The 26737-nt window shown below is 50.0% G+C and overlaps 1 protein-coding gene and 1 long non-coding RNA gene across 9 annotated transcripts in view; both read left to right on the plus strand.

The window, feature by feature from the left end:
* Positions 1-781: 781 nt before the first annotated feature.
* Positions 782-26737, plus strand: part of Syt6 (synaptotagmin 6) — a 59691-nt gene continuing 33735 nt past the window's right edge. For 2 of the 8 annotated variants that reach the window (XM_039103022.2, XM_063282441.1), the window contains exons 1-3: positions 1383-1516; positions 11252-11517; positions 13021-13582. In XM_039103022.2, coding sequence (XP_038958950.1) covers positions 11261-11517; positions 13021-13582 — 819 coding nt within the window. In that variant the 5' untranslated portion in view covers positions 1383-1516; positions 11252-11260. Of the gene's footprint in view, positions 1517-1881; positions 2390-2493; positions 11518-13020; positions 13583-26737 lie in introns of those variants that run through there. The other 6 variants (XM_039103020.2, NM_022191.3, XM_039103023.2 and 3 more) reach the window with 6 other exon arrangements.
* Positions 13633-26221, plus strand: LOC134485943 (uncharacterized). The gene is made up of 2 exons (XR_010064374.1): positions 13633-16084; positions 21974-26221. It is a non-coding gene; the product is annotated as an uncharacterized LOC134485943 (long non-coding RNA).

The following is a 26737-nucleotide window of genomic DNA, read 5'->3' on the forward strand; positions in this document are numbered from 1 at the left end:
AGCCCGAAAGCCTCCGAGCCCAGGCCAGAGGTCCCTCAGGTTGAGTGAGACCTTTCCCTTACTACCCTGGACACTGGCTGTCTCGGGCTTGCAACAATAAGGGCCAGTGGATTAGGCTGGTACAGATGGTGCGAATGGTGATCGCCTGGAGCTGCCGCTCCGAATCTCCTCTCTTCGGAACTTGAGTCACTTCTGAGGGTACCTCGGATTAGCGTGCATTGGGAGGAAAGACCCTTCTCCCAGACCACTTTCACTTGCACACTCCAGCTCGGTAGCTGCAGATGTAGGGACTCAGGCTGAAGTTTCTTTCCCAGATCCTACTTCGGGAAGGCGACACAATGATGGTAGGTGGAGGGTGGGAGTTTCCTCTGATAGGACAGGGCTCATTCTCCTGGCAGTTAGCAATGGCTCCTAGATTTCCAGGCCTGGTTGAAGCATCGCGAAACTAACAGTCACCCTGCTTCTGAGTCTCACTTCACAGTTATTGAGGGAAGCTCCTTTTACAGTCTAGCCTCCTATTTAGTTTTCCTTCTTTTTGACTCTTGTTATATATGCCTCATAGAAAAATAAATTATTCTGGGTTTGGTCTGATGCATGGAGGTGGGTTTGGTGGGAACCGAACCCCTTTCTGAAATGCTCCCCACTCCTATTCGCCAGAAACTTTCTCCTCCAGTTGCCATGGAGAGAGACGGCCGCTGCCTCCAGTCACCATAGCAACGTGAGGGTGCCTCGGACCGCAAGATTGTGGGGCTCTGAAAGTCTTCTTTACAGTTCCCCTTGCTCCGCGGTCTTGGGGTCTTATATCTCCGAAGCCGAGATCCGGAAAGTCTGGCTAACTTCTCCAGTCAACTATCTTTACAAGGTCCTCCCGCCGTACAGTCGGGCCGCCCCTTTTCATGTTGTTATTGTGATGCCCACTTGGGTGGCATGTGGCAGTTTCCCCAAGGTTTTCACAAGCACTACCTATGTATTCCGAGGAAGCTCACAGAGCACCAGTAATCATTACACCTCCTTTACGAAAAGGAAAACTGAGCCCCAGAAAGGCCCAAGGTCACACCCTCAGTGATGGCACCACTGGCATTGATACTGCAAGGTGTGGGACAGCGGGGTTGGAACCTGCCTGGACTTAGGCAAGTCCCTGAGTGTGGAGGGGGCGGCCGTGAGGCGCCAGACTTGCCAGCTGCCGCGGGATGCCACGTGAGGGGCGGGGACCCTGCGGGGAAGTGATTAAAAGCAGAGCCGAGCCTCAGGGGGCCGCCGCGGGGAGGGTCTTTTGGGGGCCTCCTTGCCCCGCCCCAGTCCGGCCGCGGCTAGAGTTCGAGTCACTGCTCCGCAGCCCTGAGGATCCGGGGCATGAGCGGAGTTTGGGGGGCCGGAGGGCCTCGGTGCCAGGCGGCGCTCGCGGTCCTGGCCTCTCTGTGCCGGGCCCGGCCGCCCCCTCTCGGGCTGGACGTGGAGACTTGTCAGAGCTTCGAGCTGCAGCCCCCGGAGCAGAGTCCAAGCGCGGCCGACTCAGGTACCGGGAGACCCAGGGCCCCCTCCACTCCTGGGTTTTCATCTGGGTGGCCTCCCCTGACCAAGACACCTGCCCAAGCGCCCCAGAACCTCAGAAGTCTAGCTCAGAGTTCCAGTCTGGGCCAGTCCCCTGGCTTACCGCCCGCAGGGAGAGATCCCAAGAGGACCCTTCTCCTCCCGGGTCACTAATTACGAGAGCCCCGAGATGCGGCATCCTTGGGGCCTCAGTTTCCCTTGTGTCTCTAGGCTCATCCCAGGAGCGATTGGCCAGGGTCGGGGAGAAATGGAGACGTCCTGGGCACGGAGGAAAGCCTGTGTTCCCGGGGTGGGGGTGGGGGCGGCCCAGGGTCTAGGGACCATCAGTGACTGGGTGACGGCTGGTCGAACCACTGGGCATGGGAAAAACTTGCGTCTGCAGCTGGCACGCGGTCTTTGTGTCCAGGTCTCTCAGCAGCGAGTGGCTGTCTGCGTCTCGCCGGGGGGCGGGGGGCGGGGTGGGAAGAGTGTCGTGGCGTACCCCCCACCCCCAGGCACCCCTATAACTCGCTTCCTCGGTCTCTCTCTGACTCACTCGGACTCCGGGCCGGTGTTCAACTGAGCCGGTGCCTCTCACCGACTTTGCCAGGCGGGAACCTCCTGCCCCGGCCGCACGGACCCTGCGCCGGCCGCAGCCCCGGCGGCCGCCAAGTCTAGGCGGCAGCCCGAGCCGAGTCGAGCTCACCGGAGCCGGTGAGTCCTGAGCCCGAGCCCCTCGGGGAACGGGTCCTGCGTGCAGCCGCGACGTCTCGCGGGAGTCGCGACAACAGGGGTGGCGTGTCGCGCCCTGGCGGCGGGAGCCGCGGGAGTGTCCGCGGCGTGGCAGCCGACCGGCCGGGTATGTACCTGCTGCACCAGTCTTTGCCGCCAAGCTCTCCTGCTGCAGCGGGATCCTTTGTCCCGCAATTAGGAGGGTACGGGACAGAGCAAGTATGGGTCGTGTCCCCTCGGAAGGAAGGGCCCAGGGTCAGCCCGCGGCCCGGAGCGAATGCGGCGTTGGGGGTGGGGAGATCCTGCAGAGACCCAGGCGTTGGAGTTCTCTGGGGTTCCGCAGACTCACCACACCTTGTCCTCGACCGAGACCCCGACCGGGACCCTAGTGGCTCTTGGCCTAGGCTTAAATGGGAGTCGCTTCGTGGTTCCATATGGCTGGGGAGGGAGAGAGAGGTGGGGGCCGTTAAGGTCAGATACGTGGTCTTCCCGCACCTCTCCAGGGACAAGTTGCCAGAGACCAGAGAAGTGGTACCCGGTAGCAGGTGCAGGTCGGGTGAGCTCCCAGTGGCCTCGGATTCCAGAGCGCCTTTTCCATTGGAGGTTAAAGGTCAACGATAGAGGGAGATTCTGGGTTAGGAATAGAGGCTGTGAGGGAGGAGATAGAGAGGATAGGGGAGGCTGTACCTAGCCTTCTGTGAGTGGGGCCCACCTCTCTTCTGTAGGAGTCATTAGGGATGCTGCTCTCTCTCTGGCAGTCTCTGACACTGTTTAATCAATGAATTGACGACTGCAGTAGAAGAGACCAAGATTAGACATAAAGAACTTTTGAGAGTGGGACAGTGATAAAAGTTGGCTCTGCCTCTTCGGGAATCTCAGAGCAGATTAGACTGACATTAGACGCGGGTCCTCTGGTGTATCTCTTTCTACACCATGATGCTTCCAAGACAGCAATTCCCTCAAGTCAAACAGTCACTCCCTACCTCCCCCATTCCTGAGCTCCGTCTTTTCCTCAAATGCTCCATCTGCAGTAGAGTCTTCCCCCTGGGCCTGACAGCTCAGAATACGGAGGCCAGCACACATCTTTGGAGTTCTGCCCTACTATCTGTCCAAGGCAAGAAATGTGGTTTAGGGTGGGGTGTGTGTGCTGTGAGTACATGTAGGCAGGAGATGCTGGCAGTCTGACTCCAGAAGGATTCCTTTAACCTGAGCAGCACGGCTGAGGAGAGTGAGGCAGGCTACCAGATGCCTTCAGAGTGTGATTGAGTCGTATACCCACCCTGGCTCAGGGGAGCCTTCACATGGTTACTGCATCCGTCACAACCCCCAAGAAATCCTAGGGCCAAGGTAGAACGAGAGACGCAGGTAGACAGAGAACTGGATCACACCACAAGAAAATGGCTCTGGAACTTTGGGGATTTAGGTGAGCTCTATATCTAGAGGAATGTGGTGTTCACATCAGGGTGCCAGACCTCCCACCTCCCAGCCTGCTCCTTGCACCCCAAAGACTCCATCTAGGATCCGATCCTCCAAGCAAAGCAACGTTAGATCTTTTCTTCTGCACTTGTATGAGAAAGGTAATGCACGCGGGGAGAGTATGATCAGCTCCTTTCCCATCTCGTCTCCTCTCCTTGCCTTCTGCGGCTCTTATGCCTCTAGCTCCTGGGATTCCCAGTGATACCCCAAACTCCAACAGTCAAGACTCAGATTCCACTACCGTTTGTGTGAACCTGCCCACAGGTCAGGTCTGGGCAAGGAACTGCATCAGAAATCTCCATGAATTGGACTCTGACTCGGAAACATCTGTGCTAAAACCTCCCAACTAAAAGCACACCCCCTTCTCTGAAAACCCCAAGGATAAAACGCCTGCTTTCTTCCTGATGTACTACTCCCCAGAGGCCCATACATGCAAACGGTCACCAGCAGGCCTCTCCTGCCATTTTTCTTGTGGAGGTGAATGAACTCTATGTGCAGTCCAAGTTGCAGTAGAAATCTAATCGTGTTCTAGAATGTGCCGGAGCCTGAAAGCGAACCCAAGCTGACCTGTGCCTGGTGCATAGCCCGGAGTGGTGGCTCCCAGCCTGCCTATGGCTCAAGATGCATGTGGTGCTTGTTAGCTTTACTAATGACGCTAGAGATGGTCTGTGATTCAACCACCTGGCTTTGAAGCTGGCCTTTTGCACCCCAGAGAATGTTTCTTTCTTTTCTTCTTCTTTTCTTTTCTTCCGGTGTGTGATGGGAAAGGAAGCACTTCTCTAAAGCAGAGTCCCATGTCATCATCTGAAGAATCAGATGCTCTCTGGCTCCTTCTAGATGGAGGGAATAGACATTATGTTTACATTCATGGAAGAAAGGTGCTAGCTACCCTAAGGCGGGATGGTTCTCCATGCCTTAACTTTTATTCTTTCTTGATTTTTTTTTTTTGAGACAAGATCCAGCCATCTAGCCCAGGCTGACCTCAAACTCATAAGAATTCTCTCGTATCAACCTTCTCAAAGTACAAATAAGCATGTAGAATGCACTTCAAGTGTCTTAAAGTCCAACACCTAACAGTTGAAAACCATTCTAGATGTCTCTGAAAGTTCTCTTCTGCTGGCTCTGAGAGGACCAGGCGGGGCGGCTTGTTCTAGAGGGCTTCATTTCCTTCGAGCTCTGTGCAAAAACTGTGTTTTCTGTTCTTAATGCTCAAGCATTTCTCTGTCTTCCTGGCCCACCGAGCTGGGGGTGAGATATGATCAGGACTGACTTGAAGGCTCAGGATCAGGCCAGGCTTCTTTGGGGGTGGCCTTGGCTTGGGTTGAGCATGGTAAGAAGATCTGATTGAGCTCAGCATCACCTCTGCGGGTTAGGCCTCTAATTTTTGAACTTCTTAGGACACAGAGTCAGAGCTGAGCCAGCTGGGCGTCCAGTCCAGACACTGCAGATTTAAATGACACCCCATCCCTCAGCTCTCTCTTTGGGGCACTGAACTCTTTCTCCCCCATGGAATCCCATACAGTTCTCTCCCCTCAGGCGTTGCAGTTATAAACTGGGGAGAGACTGGCTGACTGGGCCTCCCCTTCACCACTCCAGCCTTAATTCCCCATTCGAGGGGACCATGGGTAGAAAGGTAAGGTGGCCATCTGCAATGATGATGATGATGATGATGACAGCTGAATTAGTGCCAAACCTCCGTCCACCATAGTATTCTACATTAGCTTCCGCTTTATGTCTGACTGCTCTAATGAAGCAGGCACCCAGTCATACAGCTTTGTGAGGCCATAATTAGCCCAGCATTGTCTCTCCTCATCATAGTTTTTTTTTTTTTTTCAGGAGCATTAATTCCTTCTCTGTTTGGACTCTGCTAATTATCCCCATCAGTAGGTAGCTCGGCCAGGCTCTCTAAAGAAGAAAAGGAAGCAATGGCCCTCTGCTCCCCCTCCCCCAACTCTGAATTTAATTACACCCACTTCTCCTAATAAATTTACAAGCCACAGCACAGCTTATTATTAATGGACCATGTCTGTTAGCCTCAGTAAGGACCAGCTACTGTTCTCTCAATACAAGCGCTCTCTCTCTCTCTCTCTCTCTCTCTCTCTCTCTCTCTCTCTCACACACACACACACACACACACACACACACACACACACACACACACAGGTATTCCTCAGGGATATCACTGGATGGGACTTTTCAGAAGCAACTGCTACTTGAAGAAGAAAAGTCAGAGTGGAGGTTAGATACAATCCAATTGCAGGGACCTGCGCAAGTTTAAAAGATCAGATCAAAGAGTAGAGAACTCCCTCACCTTCTTGAGATTCCCCGACTCCACTCCACGGGTGGAGCTCTGAGCCTGCAGAGCCTCAGCCCCGTCTCCAGTTCCCGCAGATGCCTGGTTTAAAAGCTGGGATTTTGGTATCCGCGAGCCCCACATTCAACTCCCAGCTCTTCTGCTTAACACACTGCACCCTTGAACAAGTGACTTAGTTATCATCTCTACACTGTTTATCTATGAGAAGTGAAATGGATTTCTTCAGGAGGCTGTAAAGATTAAATGAGATAATATAAAGAAAGGCACAATGCTTGCCGCATAGAAATGAACAGCAAATACGACCATTAATATTAATATGAATGGTTCTGCCTGGAGTCTCTTCCCTCTCTGGACTAACTGCTGTTCCTTCCATGGTTTTTGGACCTCTACATCCCTTATTGTCTGGTTTCTGAGCTGTGGTTTATTTGTGTCTCCATAATAAAGGGTGTGAGGGACACACACAGCCCGTCGGGTACCTGTGGTTTGGAGGGGCTAGCAGCAACTCCAGGCCCTGGGCCAGGCTTCTCTGATACTGGAGTGAGCTGGGAGCTGGTCCTTTCTTTGCTAACCCTCTCTCCAGTTTGTCTTTTCAATTATAGTCTGTTAGCAAGAATGCCTGTGATGGTTACAAAATGGATTTCTCTGACATTGGAACCCATTAGAAAAAAACGGAACAATAGCAAGTGATCAGAGCTGCTGATGAATCCTAACCCCAGGGATGCAGGGAGGAGGAGGGGGCCCAGTCTGCCTCTAGAGAATGAAGTGTCACCATGGAAGATAAGCAGGCCCTGGGGTGCTAATTAATAACTTAGCATTTCTGAATAAGAAAGGAGGGCCACAGGCTATCACCCTACCAAACAGTCTTATTTAAGGTGACCAAGCAGGACCTACCCTGATGATCTCTGGGGGGGCGGGGTCTTCACATCTCAGGAGGGAAAAGGGGCCTGAGGCCACTCTGCCACTTTGCTCTCTGATCCTGGGTCTCCCTTCTGTACCCCAGAGGCCTAGTTGTACACAGCAAACAGCTATACTTAATCACAGAAAAACAAAACAACAACAACAAAACCAAAACCACAAAAAACCCAAACCCTGGGAGATAGTAGCAGCTTATGTTTAAGGGACATTCTCTGCACATCAGGACTGTGTTTAGTCCTAGCTTATCTGGTTTTTATAGTGAACCCGTGAGGTAGGAAGCGCCATTAGAAAGCAGTATAGATGGCATGTATTCTGCAGACATCTACCCTGGTGCCCACCCGAGATACTGCCTGTGTTTCTTCATACCTTGTGAGGTTCAGCTCCCCAGTAAGGATTAAAGCCATTGTTCCAGGCCATGCCCTTGAGTTCATAATCTCCCGAAGCCACATTTTTCCTCTCTCAGAGGTGGCTTGACAGCTACTGCTTCCCAAATCAGACTCCCACAAGCAGGCACTAGAGTTCAGTTTGGATCTGTAGTGTCTGCCCAAAGGCCCACACGTTGCAAGTTTGTTTCCTAAAGTGGGAGGGGGCAGAACTTCCCAGAGATGAGGCCTACTGGCAAGTCTTGCATCTTGTCCTTATAGGGGTATCAGGACCCCAGTCCCTTGGCCCTTCTCTTCCTCTCTCTTCCTTCCTGGTTATGACACAAAAGGTTTGTTTTCCCACATCTCCTGATGTGTGACCATGAGCCAAACAGTGGGACTGAGAGAGCACAGAGGGAAGTGTCTGAAACTGTGAGCCAAAAATCAGTGTCTATCTTCATGAGCCGGTTACCTCAGGTGGACATAGCCACAGAGAGATGACCAACATGGTGGTGAAGGCTGGCTGAGGTCAAGCCCTCCCCGAGTTATTTTTAATTATTCCTCTATGATTATTGCTTCCTCTTTTCTGATTCCTCTCTTGCTTTTTTCCTTACCACTTTATGCCTCCTGTCCATATGGATGAACTCACTCTTGATGTCCAGAATCTACTTCTCTTTGCATTGTCTGCCTGCGAGGTAACAAGCCAGGCTCTCCTAGTCCTGGGAGAAGATTCTCCAGGCATGGAATGGCCCTGCTGTTCTTGCATAACCTGTATTGAGTGCTAGGGCCTGGTTCCCAATAACCCATGCCTTCTGCCTTCTCTAAGCATAGTGTCAAGGGGACAGCAGCTGGAGGTACATGGAGAAGCAATTGAATAGCAAGCACATGAAGAAAAGAAAATGAATCCCCTGGTCCCTTCCCTGCCTTTATTTCATTTATGAATTCATTTTTTTTCAAGCTGAACATTTAAATGCACTCTGCACTCTCTGAAAACCCCTCACCTCCTCCCTTCTCATTAACATTCTAATTATTACCAGAGCAAGTAAAATGTATGATCAAAGGGAAGCATGGCCCTAGAAATACCTTTTGTTTTAAAGTGACTCAGTGCAGAAATGGGCCCAGAGCAGCGGTAACAAAGGACAGATACAAAGGGTTCGGAGATGGTCAGGCACTTAGAATACTGACATTCATGTCTGCTGTAGCTTTTCTGATGCACCCAGAAAAGGTTAGGGGCTTGGAGAAACAGCCTCCAGGACATTTAGACCATAACTGTACAACAGAAAACATCCTGAATTTAAGTACTTCCAGTGTGCATTTATCTGTCTCCAGGTTATATACATGTTCTACCAAAGTGATATTGTTGAGCTGTGTGGATGAGGATGGGCCCACCTCACTCCCTGTGTGACCTGGGCAATCTATTAATTCTCTAGGTCAATACCTGTCTCATTAGAGAGGGTTACATGATTGAATACATAAAAAACATTTTGCTATTGAACATAATGACGTTGAATAAATTGACTAAATCTAATAATAAATCATTTATTACTATCAACCTGTATATGAAGTCTTGACTATTTATATAACATGATAAATATTATAATATCTTGCAAATTTTTTCCTCCTGGGGCACATGCATTCCTCACTGGAGACCTGGTTCGTACTCTCCAGAGCAGTAATTCTCAACCTTCTTAATGCTAAGACCCTTTAGTACAGTTCCTCGTGCTGTGGTGACCCCCACCATAAATGATTTTCATTGTTAGTTCATAACTATAATTTTGTTACTGTTGTGTATTGTAATGTAAATACATGATATTTGGGATATCTGATGTGTGGCCTCTGTTCTGAAGGGGTTGCTACCCACAGGGTGAGAACCACTACTCTTGGGGAAGACTTAGTGCTAGCAGCTAATACTCTCAGCCACAGAATGGCTCTGAAGTCTCTGTGTTGGCTGAATAGGGGCAGAAGTGGTGGGAAGGTACAATTTCCTTTTCACCCCTTTTCAGAGAGGCCCCTGGCTGTTGATCCTGGCAAGGACTGGACAGGGAGCCAGAGGTAGTGGTGGCTCCTTGAAAGGTTGACTGGGGTTCTTAACCTCAGGATGTAGGGCTGGCTTTACCCGAGATCTGGATACAATAAAAGTACCTAGTGGGAGCCAGGCATTTTGCCAAGCCTAGCTCTGAATGGAATCTGGCGTGGTTGAACTTACATAAGGAAGAATTGTAATTCATTCATGTGTGCCTGCTTATGTGCCGGTTCATGGCTTATGTGCAGGTTCATGAATGAAAGCATAAGGCCACCGGAACCTATAGGTGTCTAGAGTTTAACCTGGGACAAACAGGTCATAGCAGTAGAAAGAATAGGATGGTGGACTCCTGGGCCCTGACTAACTTGTGGCCTCTAGGCTACTGTTGCCATCTCTCAAAGGACAACCTTACCTTTGTACTTAGGTAATTCTACAAGTCCTAAGATCCATAAAGCAATTGGCAGCTGGGCCAGAGGCTCCAGCCTCCAGGTCTGCAGGACTAGCAGATACTAGAATGAGAGGTTGAGCTGATAGGATACCTCCCTGCCGAGGGAGTCACCCATCTGCCCAGGGCCAGCTAGCAAGTCTTGGCCTCTTCCACAAAAGTCAGACATCTAGGGAAGTGACAGTTAGGGACTTCCATAGCTTCTCGTTCACCATGTTAGCCAAACCAAGTGCCTTGGCTGGCTCCTCCACAAGTGATCATGTGACAACCCTGCCCAGCAAACCTCTGGCTCAGAGCCTCTCCACCTCTCCCTTAGGCTCAAAGACTCATATCCTTTGAGAGGAGGAAGTGGGACAAGAGTCTTCTTACCAGTTCTGTACACAAGGAGACATTCTACACAGCTCTCTTGAGATGATGGACACCCCTGGGTCTGGGCAGGGGCGGGTTAAGGCTTTAAGTGCCTGCTTCCAACCCAGGCACATGGCTCACAAACACTAGATTTACAGCAAGGCTTCCAAAGAGCCACAGAATGGAAGACAGTGATGGGAATCATTTGTATTTTGTACTTAACTTTGACCTATATAGACCCCGGTAATCAGATTCCAACTTAATACAAGAAACCACTGAGCCTACAGCATGCAAAAAACTCTAGGAAAACAGAAGTCAGCAGCCTGCTTTTAGGGAAGTGAGGCTGCACTCCTCTCTCTGGAGGAAATCAGGGTGTTTATTGAATTCCTGCTAAGTCCCAGGAATGAACAACTATGGAGCCTGGAATGAGACTCCATGCTCCCTTAGAAAAGGAGCATGGGTTTGCCAGCACCTGCCCCTACCTCAGAGGCTGTGTGGGGGCTGTGTGCAAAGATCACTGTTGGGGGCTGGAGATAAAGTTCAGTGAGAGATCACTTACCTAACCTGGGCAAGGCTCTGGGTTGAAAGGAAAAGTAAGACCCTGCTAGAAATCTGGCCACAGTAAGCGCTCTAATAGAAATTCAAACAGCATACAAATATGAATACTTCAGGAATCTGCACGTTTGTTTAGAATCCCATTTAAATCACTGTCCCATCCCTGGGCACAAGCCAGGAGCAGTAGGGCAAGCTGCCAGTGCTCCTCACTATGGTAAAAGGTGGGGGCAGGGTGATACTAAAGCAACCAGACCGAGGTGAACGCCAGGCTGCAGACAGTTGACAAAATGGACCATCAACGTCCAAGCCGACTCTTCTTCCCATGTCTTGGCAGCTTTGCTCATAACCGTTCTTCTCTCTTCTTTCGTCTTTGTCCCTTCTATGGTGTGCCTCCTTCCAATGCCTCCCCTGCTTATCCCCACCTCTGTGTGTCTCTGTCCTGCCCTGCCTGCCTCACGCTGAGGGCAGGCACCTCTGTCAGCCTCCTCGCAGTGGTAGTTATTGTGTGTGGTGTGGCCCTGGTGGCAGTTTTTTTCTTTCTCTTTTGGAAGCTGTGCTGGATGCCCTGGAGGAACAAGGAGGCCTCCAGCCCTTCTTCTGCTAACCCTGCTTCAGAGATCCTCCAAAGCCCCAGCTCCAGAGGCAACATGGCGGATAAGCTGAAGGACCCCAGTGCCCTGGGCTTCCTGGAGGCAGCTGTAAAGATCAGCCATACTTCCCCAGATATCCCAGCCGAGGTGCAGATGTCGGTCAAAGAGCACATTATGCGCCACACCAAGCTGCAGCGACAGACCACAGAGCCAGCGTCGTCTACCAGGTAAATGGTGTGCTTCTCACTTCCTAACCCGGGTGCAGCCATACTTCCTGATACAGTGTATCAACTAGGTTCCAGCCCCTAAGGATCAGGGCCCAGAGCTAATAGTGTATGTCCTTTAAGGTGTCATCCGAGCTGCCAATCAAGAAGGTGTGGGGTGCCAATCAGGATAGGTGTGGGGAAAGGGGAACCTTCAAGGTGAGATGCTGTGATGTGCTTAGTATGTGAGAGTAAATATGAGGACACAGACCAGACTAGAAGCTGGCTTGAGAGAGCTGAGAAAAGGTAAAATTTCAGACAGGGGAGAAGAGTATATACAAAGGCCTAGAGGCATGAAAATTCCCAATGCATTAAGGGGTAGGTGAGAGTAAAGCCTCGTGGCTGTGTCATGCTCTAGAGGTAAAGCCAGAGAGTCCAGGCTATCGAGAACAAGGATCTCTTCAAAGCCCTTTTGAGTTCCCTACATGGCAGTAGTTACATAACATGGCATCATCTAATTCAAAAGCATACCAACAACAGGCATGATGGCTGCCTGCTTACTCTAACTCCAAAAACAGCTTTAAAAGACATGGAGAGATGTGTTTCCTCTGAATTTGAGAACCTTGCACATCCCTGGTTCCCTGCAGTGCGTTCCTTCAGGCTCATAGGCACCGATCAAAGGGAAAAACGTGTAGTGTTCAGAGCAGAAACCAGGGCTGAGGTGCTAGGGTGCCGCAGGCTGACTTTGCCGTATGGCTTTGGGCGAATAGCTTAAAGTGAGCTATTTCTCACTTTCCTAAACTATACAGCAGGGCAAATGACTCTGCTAAGGCTGTGATGTGGAACTACCAAAGAATCCACATGACCATGCTGAAAGCGAACACACACGTTGCTTATTGTACACCTGGCTCTGTTTTAAACACTTTGTATCTATTTTACGGTCCCACAATCCTCTGCATTTGTTACTTTTATCATCTTTATTGTTATAGTGCAGAGAGCTTAATCACTTGCTCAAAGTAGCAGGATCAAAATTAACCTATGTAGTCTATCCCCTAAGCCAATGCATTTAACTGCTTGACTGTCTGCTGGCAGCAGTGGCAGCAGCAGCAGTGGTGGTGATGGCGATGGTGACGACGACCATGATGATGATGATGGTGGTGGTGAAGGCAGTGGGAACGATGGATCTCCTCTTACTGAGGCTAATGCTTTAATGGGGGAAGTAATCATGCTTACCAGGAAAGAAACCTAGAAAGCAGATGTCAGGAAAGCAGGAACAATGATTAAAACAATGGCTAACATTTATTGAGCTTGCCGTACAGCAGGCAGCATTCCAACTACTTTACATATATTAAGACACACAGGGCTTCCAACGACTTCATGCACAAACTGTATGAAGAGGAGAAGTGGGGTCAATGAGAGGGAAGGAAGGAGCCCCACAAGAGGGATGAGGAGCCAACAGGTCTGCCTTTATCCCGCTATTCCCTGGAGCACTGATGCATGTTGCTTGTGCCTCCTGTCCTCTACTAGACACACGTCCTTCAAGCGCCACCTGCCACGGCAGATGCATGTCTCCAGTGTGGACTACGGCAATGAACTGCCGCCGGCCGCCGCTGAACAGCCCACCAGTATTGGCCGTATCAAGCCTGAGCTCTACAAGCAGAAGTCAGTGGATGGGGATGAGGCCAAGTCTGAGGCCGCCAAGAGCTGTGGGAAGATCAACTTCAGCCTCCGCTATGACTATGAGAGTGAGACCCTGATTGTACGAATCCTGAAGGCCTTTGACCTCCCTGCCAAGGACTTTTGTGGAAGTTCTGACCCTTACGTTAAAATCTACCTCTTGCCTGACCGCAAGTGCAAGCTGCAGACCCGGGTGCACCGCAAGACGCTGAACCCCACCTTTGATGAGAACTTCCACTTCCCCGTGCCCTATGAGGAGCTGGCTGACCGCAAGCTGCATCTCAGTGTCTTTGACTTTGACCGCTTCTCCCGCCATGACATGATTGGCGAGGTCATCCTGGACAATCTCTTCGAGGCCTCTGACCTGTCCCGGGAGACCTCCATCTGGAAGGACATCCAGTACGCTACTAGTGTGAGTACAGTCCTGTTCCCTTGGCTTCCTGAGCATTGAGTTCTGGGTTGAGTAAGATGTCTTCTTAGCACTCTGACCCTCTAGAGATACACAGGGAACTATGGAAACTTCCTAGTGACCCAGTTTACTATGAGGAGGTTCTTGAACTCAGCCTAGATGGGATTAGGAAGGAAGGAAGGGAATTTGTGTCTTCTGATTTTGATTGTAGGATATGGGTGTTTCTCTCTGCTTGCTAAACCTTAAGTTGGTTATCTATACATCTATCGTGTTATATATTCTTTTTAATTGAAGGGAAGTCTATGCTGAACTAGTCAGTAGAGTCTAGTAGTCGCTGCTGTATTTTCGAAGCTTGGAATTGGTGATCAAGACCAGGCTGTGTTAGTCAGTATGAACAAGGTCATGCTGAAGTAACACACAACACTGGGAATTTCTGGCTTAAGACAACCAAAGCTTATTTCTTGTTGGCGTTACACATGTTTCACAGCTTGCCTGTGGGTTCTACTGGGCCTTGTTACCAAGGGACTCAAGCCAATAGAGACCTTCTTTCAATGTGTGCTTCTACAGCTAGACATCAGCACGTAGAGGCCACAGCAAGGCATGCAGCATTCTTTAAAGCTTCCAGGCAAAAGTGATATGTCACTTCCACTCATATTTCATTAGCTGAAATGAGACACATGGCAATTCTCAATGTCAACAAGGCAGGACAAAGCTGTCCTGCTATGTCCAGAAGGAGGGCTCAGCTACTTATGAACAGCAGCACACAGCACAGTCTCTCATTTGGAGCATGGTTCTCTCATTAGACTGGGAGATGCAGGAGTCTAGCCTAAAAGAATGGCCCCCAAGTCCACAAACCAGGGCTGATATTGGCCTGCCCATAATCACCTGAAATTGGTCTGGAAAGGTTTCAAAGAATTAAGGTTTAATTTTTTATTTTGCTTACTTATTTTTTTTTTTTTGAGGTTTAGACATCTAATCGCGTGTATGCATGTGACTGTTGGAAGGGAGGTTTTTTGCATGCTCATGGAATGCCTGCAGAGACTTGAAGAGGAGCTGAAGTAAAAGAAAATGGTAACTGCCCAGCGTGGGTGCTAGGACCTGACCTTAGGTCCACTGCAAGAGCAGCGCACTCTTAACCACTGAGCCATCTCTTTTGCCCCCTTCAAGCTGGGTTTTTAAGAGAAGGACAAGCTTGGCAGAAGGACCTAGTGAGGCCTACCCAGAACCTCTGTTCACACGGAGAGCATGAGATGGTGAGGTTAAAGCATCCTACAGATGTAGTGAGGCTGGACCTCTATGCACCCACCTGTGTGGATCAAAGTCTGCAAAGGTATTAACCAAAGTCCAAATGGCTTGTAGTGCTACCTGCTTGAGTGTCTCCTTGGATGTTTCTTGAATTGTATACCTTAGCAGAGATGACCACATGCATACGAACCCTATGTTTGGACACTCCATACTTGATATCATTGTGTTGAATTTGTGAGAAGAGGTTTTGGGGAAAGCAGCCCCACAGTGGTTGATTAAAATGCGGTATGTTCATAGAGAAAGTTGATGGACTTTACTTTTGCCTTAGGAAGGCTCTCTGGGGCACTCCAGGTTCATGGTTGGAGATAGCAATGTTTCAGTGCCTTCCCAGCTTTACTTTGTGGAAATGCCATCCCCAGGAGCAGCATAGGCAGTCAGCCTGGTCAGCAGACAACCTGGGGCTGGGGCTGGGGCTGGGCTAAACAGTAGCAGCATACCAGAGTGGGCCCAAGAGCTCTGCAGCATAAATCACTCTGAAGTTTACATCTGGCGCAGCTCTTCCCTGTGGTGTCTTACAGCAGGGCTTCATTATTGTGGCTGACGTGTGGAGGATAACTCAGTTCTCACAGCAAGGCTGTGGCTTAGGGTGGGGAGCTCTGCTGACCAGGGGCTGTAGTCTATTTTGTTCTCTGTCCCTGCCCAGAGTCACCGCCTCCATATCCTCATCCTGGAGTAGACTGTGCCTAAGCACACCCCTCGCCTGTATGTAACTTTCCACATCCTGGAATGTAGCTGTCCCCATCCTGGTCCTATTGTCACACACCCCACCCCCTGCTCAGTTTCAGAAGAAGGCAGGTCCTCATTAGTCAGTGTGAATATAGCCTTCTTCTATTGCCTTATCCTAAGAGGACTATGGAGTGCGGAGGGGGGAGCAGGAGGAGGGTGTGGCTGGGATAGAAGGCAACCTTTGTGACACACAAGAACTTAAAGTCTATCCAAAGAGACTTTATACTCAGAAGCTGCATAGCAGGCCAGAAAGTACCCTTTACTGGTCACAATCTCCAAAGCCATGACAGTGAAAGGCAGTAGGGAAGAGCTCCCAACCAGAGCACTTGAATTAGGTGGGGAAGGATGGACACAAATAACCCAAGACTGGAGCTGTGGGACGTATTCCAGGTCAGGAGCAGAGGGAGGCCAGCCTAGGCATTTCCAGGGGTGCAGAGCTGCGTGCGTACCCGGCTCAGGGGACAGCCTATTCAGGTGAGTACCATGGAGACTCTGCAGTTCAAAGCCTCACCAGTCACTGTGGGCCTGGAGAACTGGCTCAAACCCTACAGATAAGAACGCAAGCCAGGCAAGGAGAGCTGCTGCAAACAGGCTGGTTTTTACCTGTGTTGTGATGTTGGCTGTGAAAATTTAATTATTTGGGGACCAGGGAGACCAAAGTCACAGTCACAGGGAATGACTGAGCACTAGGAACATATGAAATCCAGTAGCTCGTGAAGTGTTGGGGTGTGGGAGGCTGGTGGATGAATGTAGGCAACAGCCAGCTCTGTTTCGCCCTTGTGCCCAATTTTGTCCTCAGAGCTGTACTTCAGACCTGAACTTGGAACATCAGTGTTCCTGCTCCAGCCCGGCCGGTCCTTCAATATGGCTGACAGTCCTGCCTTGGTTTTCAAGGGCTCTGTCTTACTTTGATTCCCATTGCTCTGATAAAATACTGACCAAAGCAACTCGGGAAGAAAAGGGTTTATTTCAGCTCACAGCTTACAGTCCACTGTCAAGGGAGGCCAAGGCAGGAGTCCAGAGGCAGGCACTGAAGTACAGACCATAGAGGAGTGCTGTTTACCGGCCTGCTTTTCATGGTTTGTTCAGTAAATACAACTCAGAACCCCTTGCCCTGTGGTAACACTACCCACTGTAGGCTGGGTCTTCCCACATCCACCTTTAATCAGGAAAATGCTCCACAGATACACCTACAGGCCAATCTGATGAGGACAATTTCTTAATTGAGGTTTCCCCTTCCTGTGTGGCTTTACGTTGGATTGACAAGAACTAACTACTGGGCCTGGAGAGATGGCTCAGCGGTTAAGAGCACTGACTGCTCTTCCAGAGGTCCTGAGTTCAATTCCCAGCAACCACATGGTGGCTGATGGTGGCTCACAACCATCTGTAATGAAATCTGGTACCCTTTTCTGGCCTAGAAACACATGCAGGCAGAATGGTGTATATATAATAAAGAAATAAATCTTGAAAAACAAATAAAAAGAATTACCACAGGCTCTGTTACACAGACCTGTCTGCTACATTCCTGCCAGACCAATCCACCTTTAAACCCTTCCTGGAGCCCTCTTCCACCTTCTGGTGTCACAGCAGTCACCTCTCCCATGTGTTTCCATGTCCCCAAGGAGCATCTCACATCATAGTCAGTCTTGAAAGTCTCCTACCCTAATGGAGGAGGATTCAGGAACAGCTGTGTCCATAGTTGACTTTCTACTGGAGTTGAGTTGGGTTAACCTGGGAAGGTTTCCTGGAGAACTTCCAGTCATTTTTTTAACAGTAGGTACATCCAAATGTGGGAAGGGACATACTATGCAGTTGCCCAGAGTTCAGGTACAGATTGTTCTGGGGAGATGAAGAGAATAACTGGTTAGACCATCTGCACTGGAACAGAGGGACAGTGAGTCACAAGTTGAGTGGAAAGAGAGGTCCTGTGAGCATGGAGGATTAGGATGCTCTGTGACCATGCTCTCCCACAAATGCTATACCTTGGGCTCCTTGGGAATCACATTCAGCCCTTGCCTGTAGGACCAGGCTGGTCTCTTGTCCCAGGGCTGGTTCGAGCTGGTTAGAAGTAGCAAAGCCTGACCATTACCTACTTTCTCTCAGCCACTGAACATGAAGCTTGAGGGTAATGAGAGGGAGGTGAACATCCGGGTATTCTAGCTACACAAGCTGAAGTCCCAGGGCACCCTGGCCTCCAGCTATACACAGCTCTGGCCTCTGGGAGGATGAGAAATAGGCAGACAGGATATGATAAGGCAGTTAGAGCCCTCAAGTCTTCCAGTAATTTCCAAGACCAGCCTTGGGAAAGAAAACAAGGGAGTTCATGACATCCATTTCAGCCAGGGGCATGGCTCTCCCTGGTTCTGTGGCCTTTACTCCTGCTGGCATGGGGAGAGTCCCTGCTAATCTCTCAGGCAATCCTAGGGGGTTGCTGCTGTCTCTCCAACCTGAGTTCCTATTGATTAAACTCACCCAATCCTTCCCTCCTCCCACTCCTACCCTCAGTCTCATTATTTCTATATAAAGCTGTCGATTTATCATTATAATAGAGCCACTGTCAGTGGGTTCGCTAACATCTCTGTAGTCTTGTAGTTATTGTCACAGAGGCTTCAGAGCCCAGTGCATGCAACTACCTCTGTCAGTCACTGACCCTGCTATAACTGGAGTCATAAATATGTGGTGTTTGGTGGTGCCAAGTGACTTGGCTATCTTCCTGCTTTCCTAGGTCTCTACCAGGTGTGTGTGTGTGTGTGTGTGTGTGTGTGTGTGTGTGTGTGTGTGTGTGTGAGAGAGAGAGAGAGAGAGAGAGAGAGAGACAGAGACAGAGACAGAGACAGAGACAGAGAGGATGGGGGATATTTGGATTGTTTGGGGTGTAGGGGAAGTAAGGAGTGGGGGTGTACAGAAGGGCTCCTCTCTCCAGGTGCCAATCAAACTTGTGTTACATTCTACGTTCTGTACCAACGTGCTCTAAGACCTTGGGAGTGTCTAGATTGTGACTCAGTTTTACTATCAACAGACTGGGAACAATTTGTCTTTTCTGGTCTACAATGTTAATGTAATTCCTGAGCTACTTAGGGTGGCACTGGTCCCAAGCAGCTTGCTTGAACCCTGTTCTTCTGTTTTTTTCCCACTGACTCAGCCTGTGGGCCACTTTTTCCCCATTCCCAGGCCTTAGTATCCACTTCAGTGCAGACCACCTGCCATGGGGTAGTTAAATGTTACTAGAGCACACCCTTCCACAAACACTTATCCAAGACAAACATATTCATGTATATCTCTGTATGCATGCCCTTAGTACCAAACTCTCTATACATTGTGATAAAGTTAAATTTATACATTATGCACATTAACAGATCGATAACAATAATAACAATATATCACAATAAAATAGTGTCAGTATTTCTGTGTATCAGGCCATTAAAAGGTAAAACTAGTGTTGGTTAGATTCAAGGGCATCATACCATCCTGGTCTACTCTATTAACCAAGGCAATTACTAGCGACTAATGGTCACCCTAGACAAACAGATAACACAGGATGGAGATGAACGGTGTAGCATTTTGTTGTGCTACTTAATATTTTAGGTTTGTGGTTGACTGTGAGTAACTGAAACCACAGAAAGACAAACCACAGATAAGCAGGGGGCATTGTATTCTTGTACTTCTTGGTTTAGCCGTACGTTTTTCTGTGACCTTAAAAAAAAGCAACCTGCCCTCTGGGCTGCAGCTCTAGAGTTTGCCAACACTCTGGGGTCTCAGCCTTTCCCATAGAAAGATTCCTTGGTCTCTTGCTTTCATTGAATAAGATTGTGCTCATCTGCATGATCTCCCCAGAAGAAGCCTAGAACCTGGGATGATCAGCCTCGGGGCCCAATTTCCAGATGTTTTTCTTCGCTCTTAAATCTCTTCATCAGTCCTCCCTCAGAGCCAGGGGTTCCCACCACAGCACCAGGCTTTCTCCCCAAAGGCACAGCTTCCTCTGCCCTTGCTCAGCTCTACTCCACCTGCCTCCTTGCAGATGCCCCACTTCCTGAGGAAGCAGCTCACACTTTCTGAGCTCCTAAGGAGCCAAAAGCACATTCCCTCTCACACTCACCCTCACCATGACCCAGTGATTGTCCCCTGCACGTGAATACACAAACGAAGGTTCAAGATAGCCGACTCAGCCAATTTCACCCAGGGACAAAACTGTTAAAAACCAAAGTTTGACTCGAGGTCTTCAGTGGAAGGAATCAGTGTGCTCACATCAGTCCTCGGCACAGAAAGTAGACCCTGAAATAGTGAGACTCATCAAGGGCCTGAGGTGTTGCGCTGTGAGGTGTGGTGTGGTTTCCCTGTGGTCTGGTTAGACAGCTTCATCTGTCTCAAAATCAGATCATATGAGGGACAATTTGTGTGCTGCATTTGCCTTCTCCTACCTTTTCTCCAGTGTCCTCCCCATGCACACTGGCCTTGAGAGTCATTCCTCTCTGAATTAACAAACATTTACCGAGTGCGTTTACTAAGTGCTAGCTGTGGAGCTTCGTGGACTGCTTGCTGGATGCTACAGGAAAGATTGCAAAGAAAGAGCCTCCCTTCAGAGTGCCCAGGTGCAAAGGAGCAGAAGAGCATGCAGGGTACACCGTACACGGAGTGCACGCTTGGCCAGGGACTAATTTAGAGTGCTTGGCAACACAGCTGTACACACCACGCCCTACTGCAGACAGTAGGGAGAGAGCGAACAGTCACCTCAGATTGGTCTGGAAAACTTCTAGAAAAGGAAATTTGGGGCCAGGCTCTGATGTCAGTGAAGACCAGGAAGAGATAAATGGGGTGATCAGAAGTAGGGGAGTATGTTTACCTGACTTCTTCAGATTGGAGGAAAGAGCTAGAGAGAACCTCTCTACATACATTTTGGTTCCCTTTCATTGTGTAATAACCACTTGCAGTATGATTGCTATGCACTACTAGGCTCAGGCTGGGAATAAGATGCTTTCAGCTCCAGTCCTTTCCTCACATCCCTCACTGTCTAATGGAAGAGGCAAGAAGGCCCTTCTGTTGTCCTGGGAACTCACAGGTTCTCACTGGCCCAGCCCCTCTAGGGAAGGCTGGCCTCCAGGAACAGAAGCACCCTGAATGCATCCCCTTCACATGCCCACCTTCTGCAGCCAAGACACCTAAACGTGTCACAGAAGGTTTCTCAAGTACAGAACAAAAGTCTTACATTGATCTGTGGCCACTCATTAGGTCACCCCGAAATGAAGCCTGCCAAGGACTGGCTGGCCAGCAGCTAAGGGTTGCCTTCAGAATGCCTGAGATGGGCCTCAGGTTCCCAGGTTTGAGTAGTCAGAGAGAAGCCTCAGGAGTCTGTGTCCAGCACCAGGTCTTCGTGATCCCTTCAGAAACAGACCTGGGTCCCAGAATACCTGGGCCTTAAAGGGACAAGTGTAGCCCTTGCTCTCAGGCAAGCAAAAATGTGACCAAAGCACCGTGTCTTAAATCAAATTCAAGGAAAATGGTAGAGAGGTAGTAATGAAGCTAGAAGGAGGAAAGCAGTGGGAAGAGGATGGAGGATCAAGGCCAAGCTCTGAGAAGCACCTCAGGAGCAGGATCGTGGTGGGGTGGAAGATGTGGCTAACTGCTGGACACTTAGCTGATCTGTTTTTGGTTGGTTTTGTAATTTGAGATCAGTTCATATTATGTAGCCCTGACTGACCTGGAACTCATGGCATAATGTAGGCTGGCCTTGAATTCGTGGGTGATCCTCCTACCTCTGCTTCCAGAGTATTGGGATTGCATTGTGTCTGGCATCTGGACGTGTTTTAAAAGGAGAAGCAATAGTACCTGCTGGCCCGTTGGATGCTAGAGTCTAAAATGTGGGGGAAAGAGAAGAACTAAGGTCTCCAGTCTGAACAATCACCATTCTCTGCGTGGAGAAATCCTAGTGGTAGGATGGTCACAGGCTTAGACACGCTTGTAGTGGAGACGCTTTGTGGACATTTGTGTGGCATCTAATTAGGAGATTGGATATAGAGTCCAGAGTTCTGGAGTGAGACCACGGTAGAAAAAATAAGTACAGGAGTCAGCAAGTACACAGAACTAACCACAAAACCACGACAGGGTCATCTTGGTAGAGCTTGATTAGGGAAGGTCATTCATGGGAGATATGACAGAGTCTGCTACCGTAGGAGAACTTCCTAGAGGGAATGGTCCTGGACATGACATAGAAAGGCCCAGGGAGGTTGGTTTTGCATTTTGCCCACAAAACCGTCCTACGTAGGAGAAAGACAGGGTGTGGGGAAGTCTAGAGCATGAGTACCCCGAGTCTTTCAGCACCTCTCAGGCCTACACACCAAGGCCTAGATTTCTCCCTTAAATCCCCAGGGACTTTTGGATGCAGGACGGATCGAGGTAGCGGGGAAGAGCTGCCAGAGGCCTTCAGGGCAAGTGATGGGCACACCGGTGTTCCAGATGGCACAAGGGGGACAGCGGTCCTGCATGAGCCAAGAAGTCAGCTTCCTAGAGCAAGTCCTATACCCAGAACATCCTGAATAATTCACAAGACCATCCCTGCCCTGCCCCACCCTGCCCCGCCCCACCCCACCCTGCAGTTTGAGCAGTCCCCAGTGAACCCTAGCTGCACCTTTTCTAGCAGTCACCTGAGTCAAAAGCCACAGGACCACCAGTGGGGCTGCAAGACTCCCTGTTTACTTGCAGCTCAGTGGGAGCTGTGGCTGTCTGATTGCCTTCACTAGATGCTCATTTTCCCTGCTGCTCCGTCAGGCTTAGCCCCATTATCCTCATTAGTCTCTGGCTGCACTGCACTCTCCTGGTACCCTCCCAGAGAACCCTCTCCCTTGGACCAGTGGGAGGAAGCGCCCACCCTCATTGGATTCCTTCTGTCCTGGTCGGGCAGACATTCCATATGGGAAGTATAAGTACCTCTCAGGTCAAGTCCTGGGTCCTAAAGCCAGACAGGGTTTGACTTTTCTGAGACTGCCTGAGGGATCAGGATTCCTCAAGCAGAGGACTAGTGACAACCACCAAGTGCCCAGAATAGGATTCCATCCCATACACAGTCTTCACTAGGATCCCAGTGGTGGGTACAGGAGGTGAGCCACACCCTGTGTCTGTGAGCTGTTCCTTCTACAGACGTAATGGGCGTGCACCAACCATTCCATACCCTTCATCCCCACCGCTTGGGGCCAGCAGCCTTTCTTGGGTACCTGGGGTTAGAGGTTTCCTATGTGCTACTGTACTACAAAGCTAATTGGTCCAGACAGGGCTGTGACCTGGCCTTAAGCATAATTGCTCAATAAGCGCTCTGCTGGCCGTGGGTGTTCTTATTTCTGAGGTTGTCCTTTTGCAATAGGCCCTCCCTTGTAGCTTTAGAGGAAAAGGCCTTACGACTGCCTGAGGCTCAGAATAGTAAGACAGTTCCACTCTTCCCGTGACAAGTCCCTTAGCATTCACAAGCCCTGCTGCCTGCTGGGGTTTGCCTGCTGCAGAGTCCAGCTCCCACTGGTGACCACAGCACAGCCTCCCCCTACTCTTGCCTCTTGCTGCAGCACAGAGCTGACTGGGTAAGCCCTCACTGCCCTGTACCCAGCCCTGCACCCCCCTCATTAGTATGCTGTATCTCTCGATGGTATAAATAGCTAATCTTTGCCTTACACAGGAATGAATAGGAAATCATTAGGCAACCAGCTCCTGCACCAGGTCTAAACTCTGCCGCTTCAACACAGGCCCTCGCTCTTCACCACCTCTACCTGACCAAAGAGCACAGATGAGTTTGTCTGCTTCTTCTGTCACCTGATAACACAGAGTGACATTTTTCCCTGGAGGGATATTTTTTGGCCTTCTGGACACTGTCACAATGTTGTATTGTATCCCCTAAATCAGCAACAATTCAGAGAGACCAGGGCCTTGGGGCAAACGAGTGAGCAGACTAGCAACAGATTTGAAGTGTTGGGGCCATTTTGAGGCAGACTTCTTATTTCTTGTGGTCCACAGTGTTCTGACTCTGTTCTCATTCTTGGTCTTGGGAAAGGTCAAGGCTGGCACAGTCCTCAAAGATGATCTAGCCCTAACCTAACCAGCTTGCCTTCACCTGCCACAGACAAGCGCTTTAGGACTGTGGGAATCACACGACTTGCCCAGGTGACTGCAGAAGCTAATGAGTAGGAGACCTAGATCTCACAGCACACTCTGTGTCCTTCCGGCCACCCGCCCTGACTAGTTCCTCAGAGGGACTTCTCTTGCCCTGTTTGTTTTCCTAACACCCCACTTTTGTCCCAAGGCCCCCATCTTGTCACTGCCTATACAGTGAGCTGCCAAAGGGCACAGAAGGAGGCAATGTCAGCAGCAAAAGCACGATGAAAAGAGAAGCCATTCATCAATGTGCCGTTGTGCTGAGCCAGCTAACCCCCCACTTAAAACCTCCCCATGTGCATAAATATTAATACCTTAAGGGAGAAGGTGGAATATGAGCCACGGAGTCTCGGTCAGGCTGGTCCAATTCCTAGCATATTTTTATGGTATTTGACATATCGTAAAAGCAGCAGCCAGCTCCCACTCAAACCCCATGACCATCTGATTCTCATCTTTATCAGCTGCTTCCTGTACACACACTTTCCTCTCGTGTTTCAGTTGATATCTACTTATTCTGCATGAATATTTTTTTCCTTTCTAGACAAAATCCCTAAGGTCTGAGGGTATCCCTGGGGCTGTATGGACACTCAGAGTGGAGTGATTTCCATGGGATCCACTTGGCCTTGGGATGAAGGCTGGAACTGGAGGACCAGGCGTGTTAAAGCCTTTGGCCTTCTCTGGTCAACACAGACTAGCCTTTCCATCAGTTTTCATGGCCTGAGATGTACTAACTTACATCAGAGGACTCCATGTCTGTCGTTTTAGAGTTTTGTTCCACTGATGCTCTGAACTTGACATAGCCTAGACATCACCAGTGGGCAGCTTTGAGAATGGTTTCTAAGATCTATTGTATATTGTCAACTTAAGACTCAAGGTGATGGGTATGGAGGTGAGCTCGGGAGAAGCAAGAGGACAAACCTAGATGGCTAGAATGTATGGAGTCACGATTGCTGGGTTAGTGATGACCCCTGGGGCTCTCAGCCTTTTGAGGTAATTCTCACCACCTGCTAGAAAGTCCTCAGTTTCCATGTACAATGAGCAGCCCTATCAGGTTACAGGGTGAGTGGTAGGAGTCATCCCGGGTGAGCTGACCTTCTTTTGGTCTGCTTCTCTGAAGCTGGCTAGGAGAAAAATCTCCCAAGATACTTGCCTCTGTCTGGAATGGCAGCCTGTATACTTACAGCCCCCCAGTTCCCATCATTGGGAATGTCATTCTCTCTTTTCAGTGACCCAGTCAGTGTGTTCCAGCCCAGCTCCACACACCCTTGCCACACAAAGTGAGTGGCAGTGTCACCTTGAGGGTGACATGGGAATGGTATTTACTCTACCAAAGCTTAGTGGTGCCCCAGCTGCCTGCCAAGCCTCTCAGTAAGACCACACCCACAATCCTGTTCCCCCCTTCCCGTTTGCTTCCCCAGTTCCAGGCTTCACGGTCAAACACATAAACAAACACGACCCCTCTTTGTTGTTTGATCTTTTTTTTTTTTTTTTTTTTTGGAGCTGAGGACTGAACCCAGGACTTTGTGCTGCTAGGCAAGCGCTCTACCGCTGAGCTAAATCCCCAACAAGACCCCTCTTTAAACTTCTGAGGGTAACTGAGCTTTCTCTTCCCACCCTCAGTTTTAGCCTTACCTTCCCATATCCAACCCAAACCTCACGGTCTAAAATGAGGTTGTTACCCATTGCCTTACCCTATTCCGTGCATCCTCCCCAGGAGACGTCTGTGCTTTCGAGTGACATTAATTTCCTCTTGGTACCTAAGTACTGTGGACTCTTGCAGAGCCACTTGCCTGCACGTGGCCCAGGGGCCCCTGTTGGGAAGATGAGTTCAACTGTACCTGAGACTGCAGGCAGGGGACCTACTCCATCTCAGCCCCTCCATGTTACTGGTGGCTGCTGGAAGTCAGCTAACTCTTCTTTCTCAGCGTGGGGTGGGGGGTAAGAAGAGACCTAATGAGGTCTTTCCTGGAGAAGCAGCAAGGCTATGAGGAAACCACAAATATGGGGTGGGGGGTACTGACCCCCAGAAATAGGCAGACTTACCAGAGAGAACCAAAGAACCTACCAAGGGAGGGGTGAAGAGTCTCTCACCTTTGGCCTGGCACTTACAGGCCTTGTTAGTTCATGGCCTGTGCTTACTTTCTTTTTTTTTTTTTTTTTTTTTTTGGTTCTTTTTTTCGGAGCTGGGGACCGAACCCAGGGCCCTGCGCTTCCTACGTAAGCGCTCTACCACTGAGCTAAATCCCCAGCCCCTGTGCTTACTTTCTTATGGTCACCCTGGCCCTCAGAGCTCCTTTTAACTTAGAGGACCAGGTAACCCCCAGGGCTACTGGGAAAACCCAAAGAAGGGCTGGGCTCTACACCTGGGCAGTTGCGAAGACAGAACGTGTGTTAGTAGCCAGGATCAAAGAGAAACCTAAAGGGGACAATTCAGAAGCCAGTGGAGGTGGACACAGATGGCTGCCCCCAGCCACCCCAGCACCCTGGCAAGCCTCCTTGAGCTCCGTCTGTGCCTCTGGAGTCTGTGCCTCTGGAAGCCTCTGTCTGACTGGACGAGCGAAGGCTACCTGTGTGGAGAGAAGTCATCTTTGTCCCCTCTGCACCAGAAGAGCCAGGGGCTCCATCTCTCTCCTGGAGTCATGGTTGAGTCATCTGAGTGACACATTGGGCTCTGCCAACTTCAGAGGAGGAAAACAGCTCTGTGGTGTGTCATGACAATGTGAGGCACATTTCTCTTCTGGAGAAGTTGGGGACAGGGCTGGCTTTGTGACTCGAGGCACCGGCTTGGAAATGCCGCCCCCACACCATCAGCAGCGGTCTCCAGCTGAGTCACTCCCAAGGGCCCTGTGAGGAGAGCAGCATTGGAAAGAGCTCTGCCTAGCCTGCCCTGGATCAACACATTCAGTCAGCTGCTGCTGAGAGGTGGCTGGCAGCAGGGAAGTGTAGGGAAGGACACAGAGCAGCCAGCACAGTGCTCAGAGGCCACCTTGGGTGTGG

Source organism: Rattus norvegicus, chromosome 2 (genome assembly GCF_036323735.1).
Source record: "Rattus norvegicus strain BN/NHsdMcwi chromosome 2, GRCr8, whole genome shotgun sequence".
Taxonomy (NCBI): domain Eukaryota; kingdom Metazoa; phylum Chordata; class Mammalia; order Rodentia; family Muridae; genus Rattus; species Rattus norvegicus.